Source organism: Neovison vison, chromosome 1, assembly GCF_020171115.1.
Source record: "Neovison vison isolate M4711 chromosome 1, ASM_NN_V1, whole genome shotgun sequence".
Taxonomy (NCBI): Eukaryota; Metazoa; Chordata; class Mammalia; order Carnivora; family Mustelidae; genus Neogale; species Neogale vison.
In genome coordinates, this window is record NC_058091.1 from 118,812,075 (window position 1) to 118,830,974 (window position 18,900).

Consider the following 18,900-nt stretch of genomic DNA (forward strand, 5'->3'; position numbering starts at 1 on the left):
GTGAGTCCTCTAGGTAGATAGTGTCAGAATTGAGTTAAACTGAAGGACACCAGCTGGTATCACAGAATTGCTTGGTGCAGTTGGAGAAGACACACACTGGAGATGGCCTCAGCAAGTTGGTAAAGAGATGGTGGCCTCCTTGGTTCTCTAGAATCCACCTCTCAGGCCCTGGTCTTCCTGTAGACCTCTGTTCCAGAGAGAGTTGAGCCCCCAAGGAAATGGACTACATTCCTGTTTCTTAGGGACATTCAGTCCTCTGGTCGTTGACCTTGACCATGGATCAGTTGACTTCGGGAGGTTTCCAGGTAGATTAAGCTGGGGGCGGGGGGAGAAAGGGGGGAGAAAGAGGTGGCTGACAACCATGGATTGGGCCCCATCAGATATACTACTCAATGAGAAGATGTAAGATAGGGTATGAGAGAGGAAATGAAGAACATTTGGAGAAGAGATAGAAACCCAGAGAGGAGCCAGTAGGATAGAACATGGGCCAAGTGGGGGCATGGGCATGGGCACCCCCTCCTGAGACCTGAGCTTGTAACTGAGTCAAGTGAGCATTTGCCCACCCAGTGCACAACAAGCCAATAAAACCTGACACCGAGCTCTTGCAGTGAAGACACATAGGCTCCATATTGTTGTGGTGCCACTCAGGAGAATGGGAAGCTAACGCTCAAAAGTCCCAAACTCCCCTAGTAGCTTGTGAGTGAGTGTTTTTAAGGGCAAAATGGAGGCCAGTGGTCTCCTGACTCCATTGACTTCATCAGGTTTCCTGGAGGTCTTTTCCATCTCAAGAAATTTGGAAGCTGAAATGCATCTGTTGTTTATGTTAGAGATTTCATGGGGTAGATCTGATTCATCAGGCATATAGCGAGTATATCTTTAGAGTGTGTTGATTAACTGCTTGTGAGCTAGTGGGGTTGCATTCCTATAGGACCTTTGGCTGGTCCAGCCCTGCCTGGGGGTGATATGACCTCTAGTGTCCGTTCTTTTCATCTGAACTGACAAGATGGACTATGGCTTCAAGCCAGACCCAGGCCTGAGGGGATCCTACAGGACCTCAGGGAAGGCAGCTTGTGAGTTGGAGGGTGAAGGAAAGGTCTGATGCCCAGCAGCATGGTTAGCACCACACCCAGATTGTTTCATCCTCTAATGAGCCCTCTCATCCCCACGCAGCATCTGCCTGTGTGGGTCTGTGTGGTCTGTGCTGCTCTGTGACAGTCTGGCCTCACTAAGCAGCTGTGTTTTAGGACAAAGTAGGACCTTCCTCTTGGCACAGAGCTGGGCCTGTCATCAATGATAAGGGGACAAATTGGACCTCCTATCCGCATACGAGCCTGATGAAGTCAGAGGCTGAGGGAAGGAGGGCTGGGCTGGCTCTTTTTCTCCGGGCTCCTCTCTTTTGCGTGCTAATAGGGGGCTCCACCCACAGCAGGAACACCACAGTGGAGGCTGCCCACACTCCTCTCTTGTTCTCCCAGCTCCCAGCAGGGTTGCCGAGTACCACTGAATGAGGGGTAATCATTCCAGAGATGCAGCAGGGGTTGTTTGGCCGCCTATAGGGGAAGGGGAAATATATCCCTTTGTTTAAATCATTCAGCCCTCCAGGGGTGCCTGTGTGGTTCTTTCAGTTAAGTGTCCATCTCTTGATTTCAGCTTAGGCCATGATCTCAGGGTCACAAGATCAAGCCCCACACAGGGCTGCATAGTGAGCTTGGAGCCTGCCTAGGATTCTCTCTCTCCCTGTCCCTCTGCCCCAACCCCCCCCATCTCTCACTCTCTCCCCTGGCTTCCCTCTCTCCCCCAAAAATTAAAAAATTAAAAAAATTATTCAGCCCTCCAGGTTCCATAGCTGCAGGAAGTAGTGCCCTGGTTTGTCCAGAGAGCCTGGTTAAGTAGGACAGCCTTCAGCACCGCGGACAGCGCCCTGGACCACAGCTGCACGACCCTGAACACTAGGCCCTATTAAAGTCCACATTGAGGCCCTGAGAGCATGTCCCTTTCACTGCAGCTTGAAGGGACATCGGGTAAGGAATGTCACCGCCAGGCCCAGTTGCCTGGTAATCAACCATTCTCAGTGCCCTGCATGGAAAGGCAATTAAACCAAGAATTAAAAAGCCATAGCATCATTTAAAATCCAATAATACGGCTGGCCTGAAATGTGTGTTCAGTCTCTGGGGAGGGTGGAGGTAGGGTGTGGGGAGGTGCTGAGGGCAGAGGGATGCAGCACAAGGGGAGAGAAGGAAGGGAAAGGCAGAGATGGTGGCATGGTGGTGGAGAAGTTTTCTGAGGCTCATATGCCTTCCCACTACCCTGCTCGCCTGCCTCACTGATGGCTCTGGCCTTAAGGAAGTTGTCTCCTCTGGAGTCCTCTAGTGCATCTTATGGCACTCAGTGTTGCTTCGTTGTTGTCATCTTTCATTCTCAACCAGAGCGTATGACCCTGCAGGGACAGGCTTGCTTATGTCATCAGTGTCCACTGCCCATCACACCTAGTGCCTAGCACAGAGCTGAACCCTGTGTAGGTGATCATTAACTATGCACTGATTGGTTCAATGGCTGAGGCTTTTAATATAGTCACACCATTCCCCCCATTATTTACCCACCCCTCAGCAAGGTCATCCATAAAAGGAGAATCATAAAACTCAAGATCTTCATGAACCTGTGTGTCAAACACAAAGCAAGTCAGTCTGGCCATTTCCGCTCCTTTTGTTTCCAGTGTCTAAAAAGGGTTTATGCACACTCCTTCATGGAAAAGCTCAAATTTGCTTTTCATTCCTAAGAGACCTAGAGAATTTCTAATCTGCTAAAATGACGTTAACCCTTTTCACATCAAATAAAGCCCTCCTGCAGGTAATCTTCCTGTCACAAGCTGGCTGCCTTGATGTGACTTGGAAGTGAGTGGGGATACTCCGTTCCCTTTCATATTCCGTCCTCCTTAGTAAAATCCTAAACCGAGAGGATTCAAGTTTGATTGGAGCTGTTCTTGCAATTTATGCCTCCTGTCCCTTGGGAGCTTACACGTGCCTATTTTAAATAAATTCCCCCTTTTTTCTCTCCTTTTTACAAAGAAGAACTGCAAATCTTCTCTGAGGATAGCTTTTCTTTGGGGTGGAATTCAGTTCTGACAGTCAAACACTCAGGAGATGAGCCCTGGGTGAATAATGATTAGATGAATTACCACTGTGATTGGGTCTTGCCTGGGACCTGGGAGCGTTCTCTCAAAATCCCGCAGTGTTGTTTGGCTGCAGTTTTCCAGTAATTTGGTTGCTCTTCCAAGGGAAATATTATTCTAGGAAGTAGAAAAGGAAAAAGAGGAACGGGTGCTGTGAGAGGAGGTGAGGCTGACGAGCTCTAACACCCTTGTCTTCAGAGCTGCTCAGGGCAGGTCTTGTTCAAGATCCTAGTAGGAGTAGCTGAGTCTTGCCACTATCTACAGCACTTGCTCCAAGCTCATCTTGTCCCCATCCTGGCTTCTGTGATACCTCTGGCTCGCCCCATTATCCCAACTGAGATCTTCAGACCCGCCCATATGGCACATGCCTCCCTTAGATGTGCCCCACAGGAAACCACAGTGGTTAAGGACCTGAAGAGCATGCTCGCTGTGGTGGCAGACCAGGTCTCTGCTCAGCCAGACACTATGAAGGCGTGGAGCTGTGAATGGCTCCTGAGCACCAAACCTGAGCCACCAACAATTTCTGCTCAATTCCTAGGTGAAATCACTCTCCTTCACCTCCTCCACTCTTGCCCATCCCCCATCTGGCAGTTCAGCCCTGGCCATGGACCACAGAGGAAACAGAATCGCCTCTTCACCCCGGCCCCTCACCTCCAGAGTGAGATGGTGGGAAGGAGGTCTGCGTGACTGCCACTGGTGTCAATGGCAGAAGCTACATGTAGCCCATGGTTCCCATCAGCAGCCACCGGCAGCCCCCAAAATCCAAAACCCACCAGCCCAGCAGGTGTGGGGAAGACAATGAATGAGGTTCGTTGATGCCATGGTAGAGAAAAAGTTTGGACAGCTAGCTCCTTTTACCTGAATCTACCCTGGATTAGGCTGACATTTGAAATGATTTTGGCTCCTATCCACAAGACGTAAAACCTCTACTGAGACTCCTTTCCTTCTGAAACATGAAAGTACAAACTTCTCTCAACCACGGACTTCCTTAATCATTTATGAAAATGTGTCAGCTGTCCCTGCCTCCATGTTCTAGTGCCTCGTTCCCTCCGATCAGGGTGCTGGGAGCCCCCTGCCCTGAAGGAGTTGAAGAAAAAGGAGAGGCTTTGGCTTCCCTTATAATTAATTCGTCACTTCCAAAGCCATCTGCTTTCCCTTCACACACATCCATCATCTCTATAAAAACATAAATACATAGATTTAAAATTCAATTACAAGGAGACTTGGTGTCACCAGCTCAATTAACAGAAAGAACAGAAAAAATAAATCCCATCAAAGTCCAGCCCATAGACCCAGCTCTAAGCACCGTCATTGTCCCTGGGAAAAAAGTTATGTGACCTCTTTTTTAAATTTTATAGCAGCAGCTTTTGTGATAAACCCCCATAAATAGAAAGGGAACCCAGAAGCACATTAGTGACCGGGACATTTCTAGGAGTATATTAACCACCCGGGGAAGTATTGACCGGGAAGTCGGCAGGAATGCTATTGTAAAACTCAACAAAGTTCCCAAATTCCGCATACACTGTCAATAGTCTACAGAGCTGAGCTGAACAGGAAAGCATTTTATTGGATTGTTTTGGGTCCAGGGTTGTTGGCACACATTGAATGCACTTAACAGGAAATCGGAGATGCAGGAATGTTAATTCAAGTATCAGATGTAACACACAAGAAGATCAACAAATTGGAAATTAAATCTGGACAGACGCTCTTCAAGTTTGTGTTTTCCTTTCCACTCGCACTATTTCTATACCGGGGGGTTCTTGGTGTATGGTGTCTGCTGTGTATCATTTCTCAACAAATCATTTGTGACTTCTGAAAAAAGAGCCCGAGCCATGGAAGGAAAAGAATAAAAATACCCCACAGGTCACTTAAGCCTGTGTCCCATGGGCCAGGACACTGTTGTTGCCTAAAATACATCTTTCAGTGCTTTGCTTGCCCTAGTTTTTTTTTTTTTTTTTTAGATTTTATTTATTTATTTGAGAGAGAGAGAGAGAGAGCATGTGAGCAGGGGGAGGAGCAGAGGCAAAGGGAGAAGCAGATTCCCCACTGAGTACAGAGCTCTATCCCAGGACCCTGGGGTCAAGACCTGAGGGATCATGACCTGAGCCAAAGGCAGATGCCTAACTGACTGAGCCAGCCAGGGGGGTCCCTGCCTACCCTAGTTTTAAATGCCATCACTGTCAACTAGTATTTGTGCTCATGAGCCCAGTCACACCCCTCTAGCTCCAGGAGGACCGACTGTAGGTGGAGCCACGTCTTAGCCCCCAACCCCCCCAACCCCCCCAACCCCCACCACTGTTTCTGCCTTTGAGACACTGCGTTCTTTGCCTCTCCTTGGCCCTTGTTCAACGTCAGCAATGCACATTTAATTCTTACCAGCATTCTGGGCAAGCCAGTGTTTCGAAACCTTTCATTTTTCATTTTTATACCTTAAGCTTTGGCACTCCTAGCAATCTCCGGGCAATTTTGACTTATCTGGACTCTTGTCTTCCTCTAGCCACTGTCCTCTGCCTCTTTGAGGGTGCCATCTGGAAAACAGAGCAATGTGTTTGCCACCATGCTTCCTGCCCCCCCGCCACGTCACCCCGGTTGTAGCTTTCCTTCTTTGCTGGCCTCTCCTCACCATCCACATCTCATGTCCTCAAGGCCTTGAGGACCTATGTCCAGCAGCTCACCTGGCCTTTTCCAGCTTATAGTTCTAACCTCCCAACGTCTTCTTGTATTAGGAATCTGTCCTCCCTGATGTTTGCTACATCTCCCAATTTAGTATCCTCTGCAAATTTAATTAACACGCGGTTGCCTCCCTGTTCCAGGCCATTAATGAAGATGTTATGCAGTACCCAGCAAACAATATTTTCAAGGTCACGAGGAGAGGAGAGCTGAACTGTTAATACTTCTGCCCAACATGGGGGAAAGAGGCAATCAAGGACCCACATGTGGTTTGAGTTGCTTCCTCTGAGTTTTGTGAACTTCCTTTCCCAGACGTGGGTCAGGTTTTTTGCCTCCCCTCTGCTTCGGCCGCTGCACATCGGAGGCAGTCCCAGATCAGAGAAGGAAGAACATCAGATTATGCCTTCCTTTTATTTTTGTCCAGTTTCTAGCAGAAGAGAGAGCCACTAATTGAGCATTTGTAGGGCGAGACAGTGTACTGGTAAAGACAAAGTAGTTGTTATTAGGCTTGTTATCCACCATCTCTCCATTTTGGAAGCACTACGCTCGACAGTGGAAAATATACCTCAAGACTGAGGCCCCAGATGGAGAGGAGAGAGAAGACATTCTCCTGGTGAGAACCTTCCTAATGGTCGGACCCCCACGATCCGCAGCCAAGACGAGCAGGAAGGAGAGGCCCCTTCCTCCTTACAGCTTGTGACTCCAGAACAAAGGCCACAGCAGAGCCCCAAACTGGTCCACGTTCCCCCCTGCATTATAGGGAGTAGCCCCCGGGAACCCCGATTTGCGTTTCCTTCAGACCAAACTGCAGATATCATATGTAACACTGCAAAGTGCTTGGATCAGAAGTCCTGAATCACAGGAGAGCTCCAGGATAATGGTACTCATGCCCAGAAAATTGATTCCAGATTATTTACTGTTTCCAGCACCTCCTATCTCCCCATCTCTCATCGCTGTCCTGTCTCCGGTTCCCAGGTTCCTAACATTTCTCAGACAGAGTGTCTCCGGATCAGAGCCCCGACTGCACCAGCAGAGGCAAGGTGCTGGTCTCAGAGGCCTGGTGTAGAGGGGTGATGGGGAGAGGCTTCGAACTTTCCCTTGTGTGTGGCGGACAGCCTGGCCCACCTCATGCAGTCCTCCCTGGGTCCGGGTCTGACCTCTCCAAACCCGAGAACACACAAGAACAACCTGCATTTGTCGCAGTTGGTCCATTCCGACTGGGTCGTGCTCAGGCACCTTGCCAGGGGCTGACTTAGGAGAAAGTGGCAGGTTTGTAGAATTTCTACGGGGCCCTATCAAGGGCCTTCCCCAGCTGTAAACATCCACGTGCTCACTCATCAAACATCAAGTGGCAAAAACCACAGTGGGCTCTGAAGCCAGGCTTTGAATCCCGGCCCTGCCGTTTTAATAGGTGTGATCTTGGGCCCAATGTTTCGCCTCAGTTTTTCTACCTGTAAAATGGAATAATACTCGCACCAGCCTCAGAGTATTGTATGATTTCAAAAAGCTGATACGTAGGATGTCTGGCTGTTATTTTTTAACATATCAAGCACCTTCCATGCTCCAGACACAGCAAGGCCAAGGATAAGCAAACTTTCTAGAAGGCCCAAATAATAAATAGCTTCAGCTTTGTGGGTCTTAACGTCTCTGTCCAACTATTCAACTCTCTTGTTAGAGTCCCCAAGCAGCCACAGACAGCAAACAAATGAATGAGAGTGGCCGTGTTCCAAGAAAACCTTATTTATGGGCACAGGAATTGGAATATCATAAAAATTCACATGTCACCAAAATCCTTTTTCTTCTGATTTTTTTGAATTATTTAAAAAAACGTAAAAACTACTCTTAGCTCACAAGCTGGATTTGGCCCACGGACCACAGTTGGCCTGCCCCCCACCTCACCATGTGTTAGAGATGAAGGTACGGACCTGAGCCCCGTCCTCTCCTCCCCTCCCCCAGGAGAACATGGTGCTAACAGAGACACCCGGAGTCTGGGAAGTGAGGAGGGAGGTACTTCTTCACCTTGCTCATGCTATCTTGCCACCACCAAGATCTGTGACCATGTCTTAAAGGCCATTCTTGCAACTTGGGGCAGGGTGGGCAGTGGCATCTCAGTTCCAAGCCCCGGCATTTCAAGCTTTCATTCCTCTGGGCTAAGTCTCAGGGACTGCAGAGACCCAGGGCACAGCTGAACAGCAGTTGGCGAGCCCACGATCCAGCGATCCAGTGTCTGACCTGGCCTTGGAGTGGAATGCCCAGACCCTGCTGGCAGGAAGCCTTGATGAGCACAGGATTGGGTTTGTAGCTCCACAAACATTTGTTTCTTTCTGAGGAGAAAAGCCACGGCAGAGAGATTTGACAGGGGAGGGGTTCCTGGACCAAGAGCAATCCCCATCTGGATGTGTGCAGCAGCCTCTCTGGAAAGTGCTATTGGCCAGCAAGGTTCCGCTGGGGAAAGGATCTCCACTAGCCCAGGCCCTCTGGACCTCACACTCTGTTGTTTGTTTGTTTTTTAATTTTTTTTTTCTTAATTTGACAGACGGAGATCACAAGTAGGCAGAGAGGCAGGCAGAGAGAGCTGGGGAAGCAGGCTCCCCACTGACCAGAGAGCCAGATGCGGGACTCAATCCCAGGACCCTGAGATCATGACCTGAGCCAAAGGCAGAGGCTTAACCCACTGAGCCACTGAGGTGCCCCACAGTGCTTTGTTTTGTTTTTTAATTTTATTTATTTATTTGAAAGAGTGAGCACAAGCAAGGGGAGGGGCAGAAAGAGGGAGAAGCAGGCTCCCCGCCGGACAGGGAGCCCAATGCGGGACTCGATCCCACATGACCTGAGCTGAAGGCAGACGCTTAACTGACTGAGCCACCCAGGTGTCCCCAGCAGCTGAGTTCTAAGTGGGCCAGAGAGTGCCATCTGGGTGGGAGTTGGCCTCCACCAAATCCTGACTGTTGCCTGAGGCAGAGGCCTTCCAGGAAGGCCCCAGAAGTCCACAGGTGGCAGGCCCTGCCTGCTGTTTCCATGAGCTTCAAGAATCTGGGCTCCCCACCCAAAGCCCCTAAGGTGTGGCCAAAGGTTAATGGGCTCCCAAGGGTGGGCCAGAGGGCCCATCAGACCAGCCAGATACCAGATATAAAGACCGGTCAGATCAGCCAGATACCAGAGGACAAGCAGACACAGACTCCGCCGGTCCCATTCACACCGCGCTGATGTGAGTAGCCATGGTTGGGGGGGAGTGGGGAGACTTCAGCATTAACCCCAGGGCAGAACAGTGGTGCGAGCAGAGCCAGCCGGTCCAAAGATCTCCCCTGTGTCTCTCCTGCCACCTTCCAATACTTCACCAGGCTTTGGACTGCAAGCCCCGGAGTAACAGGCCACTCATCGTGTATGTTAAAGCAGGACTGCCCCGGAGCAGGGAAGCTGGAGGGAGGAGTGGGTGGGTGCCATTCCTGGCAAAAGAGAGGCTGTGTGGGTGCACGGTGCCGTTGACTACAACTATAGGCCAAGAACACAAACCAGAGCTCAGTGTGGACGCAGGACCCCCGCATGGCATGGAGGCTTCACTCTGGAAAGATAAAGGTGAAGCGGGTGCCTAGGGAGATTGAGTGACGAGGCCAGACTCGCCAGAGCTGGGGCTCCTATGGGAGGGCGGGGAACAGACAGATGCCCCCTCCTCCAGCCTGATCGCTTGAAGACTGGAGCCCCATCCTGGGAGATGGAAAAGGGAAGTCAGTATCTCATCATACAGTGGAAAGCTCTCCCACTCCGAGCTCCCAGGAACGCAAATGAATGTAGGTGACATGCCAACTGCCAGTTGGATCAAGAAAATGAGCAGCAATTGGATTTTGCCTTTTTTTTATTTAAGGTTTTTATTGATTCTTATGGAGGGAATTAAATGTGAACACCAGAATGAAAAGGGCTCTGTAGCATCTCTGTGAAGGAAACGGGACGCCATCGATGCGACGCATTGTCTCCACCTTGGGAGGGGAGTCAGGGCCCTCCAGCCTCCATAGGGAGAGGGCGGATAGGAAGAAGAGTGATTGGGAGCCCTCCATCCCTGCCCAGACTCTGTACTACTCCAGGTCCTCCTGGGGTCCCAGACCAGATCTCGCTGTCCCCACAGATGGGGAAGGCAGTCGGTGGGTGGGTGGTCTTCTGACCCTGAATTTGCATGTAGCTGGCATGGGAGGCTTTGACTGTCTGAGCTCTCATGTTCTATCTCATGGCGTATTAGCCAGATGGAGAGAGAAGGTAGGACGGGGAACAGGAGGCTTCAAAGAAGGCAGAGAGACTGCCTGCTTCTCTGTCTACTTGTGATCCTCTCTCTCTGTCAAATAAATAAATAAAATATTTTAAAAAAACAAAAACAAAAACAAAAGAAGGCAGAGAGAGTGTCCTGCTTAGTAGAGGTGGCTTCAGATGACTGAGGATAAGGGTCCTGGACATGGGGAGGCAGGATGCAAGTCGGCATTCTTGGATGATTCTCTCCAAAGGGGTAAGGGGGGTTGAAACTGCAGGGAAGCTTGGAGACTAGTCCAGGGCCGGACCCTTTCCTGCCAACAGAATCCAGGCTGCCCAAGGGCTGTGGGAGCCCCAGGCTGACTCCCTGAAACTCTTTATCTGCAACCCTATAATCCCCCCAACTCTGCCTGCTGTGGAGGCCGCCCTTTGTCTCTCTTCCTCGCTCTGGAGCCTGGCCCCTGCACTCATCAGCCCACTCAACACAGGAATGTTGGGGCCTGGATTGCGTTCAGCAGGCTGCCCCCGCGATGCGCTTCTCCACTTTCTGTGAGCAGAGGCAACGTGGAGTGGCGTGCAGGGCCAAGCAGCAGGCCTCAGGAAGCCAGCCTTCCAACTTCCACCACCTCTGAATAAGTCTCCTCACCTGTCTAGGTCCCCTCGCCTCCCCAGATAGCACCTGCTCCCAGGTGAGTGTTCGGATTGTGTGGGAGAGGGCTTGGAAGGGGGCACTGTGCACCAGGGTAAGGAGTCAACTGAGGCTGGCACCCAGCAGGCAGCACCCTCCCCTACCCCCACCATAGGACCATTCTGGCCCAGCCCGGAGTCTGCTTAGCTGACCCCATTTCTCAAGCCTTTGTTCTCCTGGGGTCACCACACCTACCTGTTTCTGGTAGGTGTCTGCGGCCCACCTTCTGGCCCACCAATCCAGACATACCCACTTCCTGGGACACGAGGTCCCACACGTGCAAGCAGGCACCCCCAGCACTTGCAGCATTCTGAGGTGTCAGGGGAGGGGGTTGCTGGGAACAGACGCACTCTGTGTTGTTTCTAGACAACCAACAGGCAGCTAGCTGGAGCTCTGAAAGAGTCTCGTTCCAGAGCCAGTGCTGGCCCCTGGAGGGGTGGAGACCCCACTTCAGCTCTAGGATGCTGTTCCCTGCTGAAATTTTCCATCTGGCTCTGCTTCCATCTGGGCAGAGTGTTCCAGCTCCTCTCTCCGGACCCAGTGCCACCTGGCACACTTGGGGAAACCTGGGGTCATCTGGGCCTGGGTCTATCCCTTTTGTCATCCTCATCAGGTCAGGGCACAGGGAGGGCTCAAGGGGGGAGCACAATTCTGTTGCTTATCTAGTCTTTCTTCTGAGATATGGGTCCTTCCCACTTCATGAACCCCGCTGACCCTGGAGGACTACAGCTGTGACAAAGAGGGGAGCTGACACATGGACGACTTCTCCCCCAGCATGTGGCAGGGGCGGGGCCACCTCTTCCCAGGCCTGGCTCTGTGACAGAGAAGGGCCTCTGAGCTCCTCTGGTAAAGCCCCACACCCGGCCCGCATCAGGAGAGGCTAAGTGGCTTGCTCAAGGTCACAGCTGTAGGAAACGTGTGCACCGTAAGCCCCATGACAAGAGCTTCTTGTCGCTGTCCAGCTCCAGGATGGTGTCCCGAAAGGCTGTGGCTGCTCTGCTTGTGGTGCACGTGGCTGCCATGCTGGCCTCCCAGACAGAAGCCTTCGTTCCCATCTTCACCCACAGCGAGCTCCAGAAGATCCGGGTAGGAAGTCTCCCCACACACACACACACCTCAAGGCATGCCCACCTCCCCTGTGTTGCCCAAGTGGCGCAGAGCCCTGCTCAGCACTCAGGTGGCCTTAGTCTCTCTAAGGCACAAGTAAGTGTCCCTTTGGTAAACCCTTGTTTAATCAGCTGAGCTAGCCCCCAGCTCCAGCTGTCTACCTGCCACCTTCACTCCTCCCCAGCACCACACACAGGTGACTGCAGCTCCTACACGCAACACCTTTTCCTGCCCCTGCCCATCCTTCAGAGGAGATTTTCAATTAACAAGCCAACCAATATTTGCTGAGCATCTCTGCAGTATAAACGGCCACAAGCCAACCAATATTTGCTGAGCATCTCTGCAGTATAAACGGCCACACTGGGTGAGAGGCCAGGCACACAAGGAGATCTAAGAGCCTCCGTCTTCAAGGAGCAGGCTCAGCAGCCAAGATACAAACACCTGAAAATTTCACTAACAATAGAGAACAAGAGAATGTCACGAGGTAGGAGGTGATTAATTGCCCAGCGAGTGACGCTGCTGGTAAGTGCGAAGCTCGGAGGAGGGCGAGGTCTCCACGGGCTGGTGCATGTTGGCAGCCTACAGAGAAGAGGTGAGCGTGGATCTGTGGGTCTTTAGAGAGAAGGAGGGGCACTTGGTGGGAGCAAATGCCCAGAGTGGGAAAGAAGCTGCTGCTCCCTGAAGTGTCCGCCAGAGCCGCCTCTTGAGAACCCAGAAGTAAACCAGGCAGACTTAACAGAACTCAGAGGGCCTGAACTCAGTGACCACCAGACCTGGCTCCCCGTGCCTTTTACTTTAGATGTCCAGGGGTTCTGAGTATCTTGTACAGATAGTTGTTTCTCTCCAACCTGAGGAGGTGAAAAAATGGGACTTTCGTGTCCCACCTGTCTGAGACCAAGGCTCCACACAAAGACATGAATCCATTCTCTGGGAGGTTGCGTGGCCTCTGGACCCATGTGCTCTGTCCAGGGCGGGCTGCCCCAGACCCAGTGACCAGTGTCCTCTGCCAAGGCAAGGCTGGCCGCAGCCTCCCTTCTTCGTGGGGGTGGGGCGTAGCCATGGAAATACGGAGGAGATGTGGCAGTCTCTCTAAACACACTTCCTCCACCACCAGCTTCCTCCCCAGAAGAGACAGCCCATTGTTCTAGAATCACCATGTCTCAGGCAAGGCCTTGAGCCGAATCCCAAGGGTGCCATTAGGGAAACCAAAGGAATGAGGTGTGTCTGATCTCAGTGCCCTGGGACCCAGAAAGCAGGATGCCACGTAAGATTTGGGGCAGAAACAGTCAAACTCAGTAGAACATAAACTAGCAAAATGGCAACCAAAGGACACTTTGCATTAATCGGCTCTATGGTTTTGCTCCTTATAATTGCCAGGCACCAGGATTTTTATGAAGAAGCTGCAATCTCCTTCCTCCATAATTCATCTCCCTGTCTCGCCTCTTATAAATCACCTCCCAGGGACTCCAGTTTCTGGGCCACCCTGTGGTGCCCTCGCAGGCTAGGCTGTCTTGCCACCTTTTTTATAGGCTCTCTGCTAAGAAAAACCCATTTTCACGCTTAATATGCATGAAGGGCAGCCATTATTTTCAGCATTTTAACTTAATTAACAGTAACAACCTGGGTGCGGTGCTGGAACGAGAAAGGAAGGGATTCTTCTGCAAGTTGACCTGTTGGTGGACAACTCGGAGAGGCTTCTGTGGCCATCGCATTGCTGGGACTTGCCATAGAGGCACCTGGGGAGAAGGAATGCTTCTGTCCCTGTGGGAAGCTCAGGTCACTTAGCACCCTGGACAGAGACAGGCAGGTGCCCTCTGGGCAGTGGACAGACCCTGGTTTTGGGTTTTGTGTGATTTTGTGCTCTGCCCTTAGGAAAAGGAGCGCAACAAAGGTCAAAAGAAGTCCCTGGTTTTACAAAAGAGGTCTGAGGAAGTGGGGCCTCTGGACCTTGTGGAGCCCACAGAAGAAGAAGAAAACCAGGTTATCAAGGTGAGCAGACAGGGCGACAATACAAAGAAACCTAGTGGGTGGGGGCAGGGAATGGCTCCCCTGCTAGCCACCGATTGTGCTAGGATACAGCAGCGAACCAGACATTTAGGCACCCAGCTCCCTTCTAGGAGAAAGGGAGGGAAACACCAACGAGGAGACAGTAAACCATTTCAGGCACCAAATAAAGGAGGCATATCCAAATAAAGGATAGAGAATGACAGGGTGGGGCTTGGGGGTACTCCTTTGCCAGAGGAGGGCTCAAGGAAGGCCTCTTGGAGGAGGTGACATTTATTTTCTTTGAAACCAGAATGATGAGAAGGAGCCTCTCATGCAAAGCGCTAGAGTGAGAACATTCCAGAAGGAAAAGTGCAAAAGCCTTGCTCAGGAAGCACATAGTAGGTGTGAGGCCCTCAAGGCCAGGGCATACTGGGAGAGGACAAGAGGTTGGCGGGCCTGGTGATCCAGGCGAGATGTCTGTGTCACTGGGGTTCAAAGCAGGGTAATGACCTGATCTGACTTGGGAAGATCTGGGGCAGCACAAGTGGAGGCAGGAGACCAGTCAGGGGGCAGGTGTGGTCCTCAGGGGACAGATGGCAAGGGTGCCAGTTCTTCCCCTAGCAAGGAACCTTGGGGACAGCTACAGTGTGAACCCCCCTGGGTCAGTGCTGAGTTTGGATGCACAGATTGTCATGGCCAGAGCCAGTCTTGGGTTTGTCCAGGGCAGCTCTTTAGTTTCACAGACTCATTTGCCCAGGAAGTAAGTATTTACCGAGCCCTAAGTGCGAAGCCGGGCTCTGAGCCCTGGGGATAGTGTGGTGAACAAAACAGATACATCCTCTGAGCTCGTGGAGCTCACACTCCAGTGGGGGGGCCAGAAATGAGATACCAAAAGGACCAGCAATGGACTACAACCAGGATAAACAAACAACCTTCCTAGTGTGGCCGGTGGTGGCAGGTGCCATGGAGGAAAATAAAGCAGAGAGGGGAGATGGATGTGTTGCAATTTAAATAGGGCAGTCAGAGCAGGCTTAGTCAGTACATGGTATTAGTACACAGACCTGGAGACAGTGAGGCACTAAACAGCTAAGATGTCTGGGGGAAGAGCATTCCAAGCAGCACAAGTAATCAGTGCAAAGGCCCTGAGGCAGGAGTAGACCTGGCGCATTGTGGGAACAGGGAGGAAACTGGAGTGGCTGGGGCAGAGGGAGTCAAAGAGAAAGTGGGAGGTGAAAGCAGACTCTGCAGTTTGGACTTTGCTTTCACTCTGCTGAGATGGGAGCCACTAGGGGCTTTGGAGCAGAGCAGGGAGAAGATCAGATTACATTTTAAAAGCATCTCCCCAGGGGAATCTGGGTGGCTTAGTCCGTTGAGCATCTGACTCTTGATCTCAGCTCAGGTCTCGATCTCAGGGTAGTGAGTTCAAGCCCCGTGTTCGGGCCAGAGGACCTAGAAGGATGGGTTCGTGACTCATGGAGACGGTGAAGCCTATGGTTAGCTGTAGGATGGCAGGAGGAAGGTCAGGAGGTCAGATAGGACCTGTGAACTTTAAGATGCCTGGTGGGCGCCCAGGTGGAGGCGTTGCCCAGGCAGGCGGATTTAGATGACTGGACTTTAGGAGCGCTTAGGGCTGGAGACATCCCTGTGGGAGGCATCAGCAATTAGCTGGAATTTCAAGCCAGGACCAGGTGAGATCCTGGAGAGAGTAGGCGTGGATGGAGAATGAAGGGGGTCCTGGGTCTGAGTGGGGGACGCTTCCCTGTACAGGGATTTGGGAGGGGAGATGACTGATAGTAGAGAGAGTGAGAGCCAGAGCAAAACTGAGCTGGACTCCAGACCTCCTGCCTCCTACCAGACACCAGCCAGGGATCCTTCTACCCCCTTGGGCTGCAATAGCACACTGTCCACAAACAGGGAGGTCAGTTGTGGCCCAGAGAGGGACTTCAGTGCAGTCATCACACTGGGTGGCAGGGTTAGGGGAGTGTGCCTTCCCTTCCCACATGCTCCTTGGGCTCCCTGGGAGGAACGGGGAGGGACTGGTTCAGCTGGCAAAGGGGAGCTTACTTGGAACTGCCCGCTACGTGCACCCTGGGCAGTGGTAAAGCACATGTTACATCCTAAAGAAAGTCTTGGGGAGGCTGTTCCTTCTCCCTAGAACATATATGGGTCAGGAGGTCCTTTCCAGATCATTCCATACAGCCGCCTCATTTTAAGGTGAGGACGCTGATGCATAGAGAAAAGCATAGCTCAGCAAGAGGATGGCGTGGGCAGAGGATGGCATGGGCAGGGCTGGAGACCCTCTGCGTGGCCCTTCAGGCAGCCTCAGCCCGTTTCCCACTGCCAGGGAGCCCCTGGGACTCCTCCATCACAGCTCTCCAGACAGGCAGGGAAGCTCGGCTGGCCTGTGAACCACTGAACCAGGAAGCTCTGAGGGTGGTGGCAAGATCAGTCAGGCCCCCACCCCTCACCACCCCCAGCTTGGCCACAACAACTTCTCTTGGTGGCGAGCCTCCAGACAGCTCCTTTGGGGTCTCACCTGTGTCCCCATGGTCCAGAGAAAGTCTCGCCTGGCGGCGCAGACCCTGGAGTCAGACCCCCTGGGTGTCACACCCTTTCCCTCCACACTTAGTACCTGTGTGGCTTTGACCAAGTTACTCTACCTCTTTGCCCTCAGGTTCCTCTTCTGTGAAATGGGCACACCACTAGTCATATCTACCTCTAGGGCTATTGAGAGTCTTCATACACGCAAAGCGTTTGGAGTGACGCCTGTGCTGCAAGGCTCCAGGTGCCAGCTCTCCTTATACAGGAGAAGAGGGATGGAGAGTTTCCTCCCACAGCAAGAGCCAGAGGGTTTCCTGCAGACCCCTCCCCTCCTGTCCCAGCTTCCCAGCCAGGGGAGATTTGTTGATCTTCCTCCCAGCAAGACTGGGGTGACTTCCAGAATCCAGCCCCTTGGTTGAAGTTTGGGGGGGGGGTTCCTGCCAGAATTCTCTGGCTGGCCCTGGAAGGCTTCCCCGGAGGATGGATCAGGAAAAGTGGGGCCGCTGCAGAGCCGTGTGGCTACTGGCCATCCCTCCTGCCACCTGTGAGGCACCCGGGGGTTAATGGCGCGCTCCGTGTCTTTTCCTTCTTGTTAACTCTGCCTTATTTCACAGCTGACTGCTCCCGTGGAAATTGGAATGAAGATGAACTCCAGGCAGCTGGAAAAGTACTGGGCTGCCCTGGAAGAGTTGCTGGGTGAGGCGCTGCTGTCCACCCAGAACGGTAAGGGAAGGCGGGCGCCTCTGCAGCTGGGGCCTGGCCTCATCCACCCCGTGTTAATATTCCAGGAGCGTGTCTGAGCGCAATCTGGGGACGGCGATTTGTTTTGCTGCCTTGCACTTGAGAACAGGAAGCTGCCTTCTTGGGGGAAAGGGTGCCCCTGTCCCTGAGGGGAGCCTCATCACAGAGAATGGCAGGCTCTGAGAGCTCCTGGGAACCACTGAGTCCCAATCCCCCAGCCAGCGGCATCTCAAGGCTCTGCCCCATGGCTGAGGCCCCTTTCCCACTACCACGACCCGCTCCAGATACGTTCATTCCCTCCCCCAAAGCACCACCAGCACTGGGGGCTTCCTCTGAAGGGAGCTCTGGAACAGTCTGGCTCCTGAAGCCCGCTTTTTTTTTTTTTAATCTGTTCTACAAATCGAAGTGCTGAGCTGCACTTGGCCTTGCCCCGTTCAAGGTCTGCCAGAGTAACTTATGTGAAGCTAGAACTTATCTGACAAACAGCTACTAATGACTTCTCATCCTCCCCAGGAGGAGAGGAGGGGAGGAAGCGTTGGAGTGGGAAGAACCAGAGGTTAAAGGACTTGCCCCAAGGTACAGAGAAAGCTAGAGGCTGAGCTGCTGGATACCTGGCCAGTCCGCCCTGCACCCTGGGGGCGGGGTGTGCCCCCTCCTTCCTGGCTCTGCAGGCAGGTTTAGAAGTCAGTTTCATAAGTGGACCTGCGAATGTTCCTGAGCGCAAACCCTGCTTTTCCCCAGCAGACAAGTGACAGCCCGCTCTGGAAAGAAGATGGAGCCCTCCTCCCACCCAAAGGAGGCCCCAAAATCTGCATGCCCAACAGCGGGGCTCCGAAGGAAAATACTCTCTCCCAGGCAAGCCCCTCATCCAGCAAATAAAGCAGGAAATACACAGAAACGACTCTTTTATTTAATATTTTAATTTTGAAAGGTTAAACTCAGGTCATTCCATAAAGGGGGTGGAGGGATAAATTTGGAGTGGGCCGTAAGTGGTGGTACGTACAGGAGCAAAATGTGTGCTTTGATAAATTCTATGTTCAAATATGAAGTCAGACCCACGGAACTGGAAGATCTGTGCCGCTGAGAAAAGATGGCATTTTCTGCCCACACACACCAGCCAGTGGCAGAGCAAGGACCGGAACTCAGGTCTCCTGAACCCTTGTTGGTCTACTTTCTGTGTATGGGCAAGCTCGAGGTCTAATGGGCCAGATAGTTGTGAGACTTCTGCACTCAACCCCTTGCTGTGTAACTTCCAGCTAGCCCTCTAACCTCAATGAGCCTTTGCAAATGCAAGGTGGTAATATGTGCCTTGAGATCGGGGGACAGGCACCAGCAAATCACTATTATTACTATCATCTTGTGACTCTACGCTCCAGCATCCACAGCAAAATTCCACCGTCAACACACTTATTTCTGCCTTCTAAACAAAACTGGATGGGAAATATCATTCTGATTTCATTTTGCATTAATGAATGTTCATTTATTTATAAACTGGGGCTGTATAGGAACCACAGCTCCCGCTATCCATAGGTTACCAGCAATTAGACATGCTGCCCCTTTGGCATTTCCACCCACCACAGTCATCGCGGGAGCTCAGCCACAGTTGGTAGTTAGCGGGACCAGACAAAACCAACCCTTAGAATGGACACTTTTGGTGGGCTGTGACTGCTGCTGAGGGACACCTGAACCTTCCAGGGGACCCAGACCCTTTACACCACCCAGTCCCACAATTTCCCATGCATGTACTGATCAGCCCAAGTGC

The 18,900-nt window shown here is 52.1% G+C and overlaps 1 protein-coding gene across 1 annotated transcript; it reads left to right on the plus strand.

Moving 5' to 3' along the window:
* The first annotated feature begins 9,017 nt into the window (after positions 1-9,017).
* Positions 9,018-17,890, plus strand: MLN (motilin). The gene is made up of 7 exons (XM_044244999.1): positions 9,018-9,047; positions 10,730-10,764; positions 11,726-11,849; positions 13,743-13,859; positions 17,012-17,120; positions 17,652-17,714; positions 17,880-17,890. The coding sequence occupies exons 3-7, from the start codon at positions 11,733-11,735 to the stop codon at positions 17,888-17,890; spliced, it is 417 nt and encodes a 138-aa protein (XP_044100934.1). The 5' UTR covers positions 9,018-9,047; positions 10,730-10,764; positions 11,726-11,732.
* Positions 17,891-18,900: the final 1,010 nt, after the last annotated feature.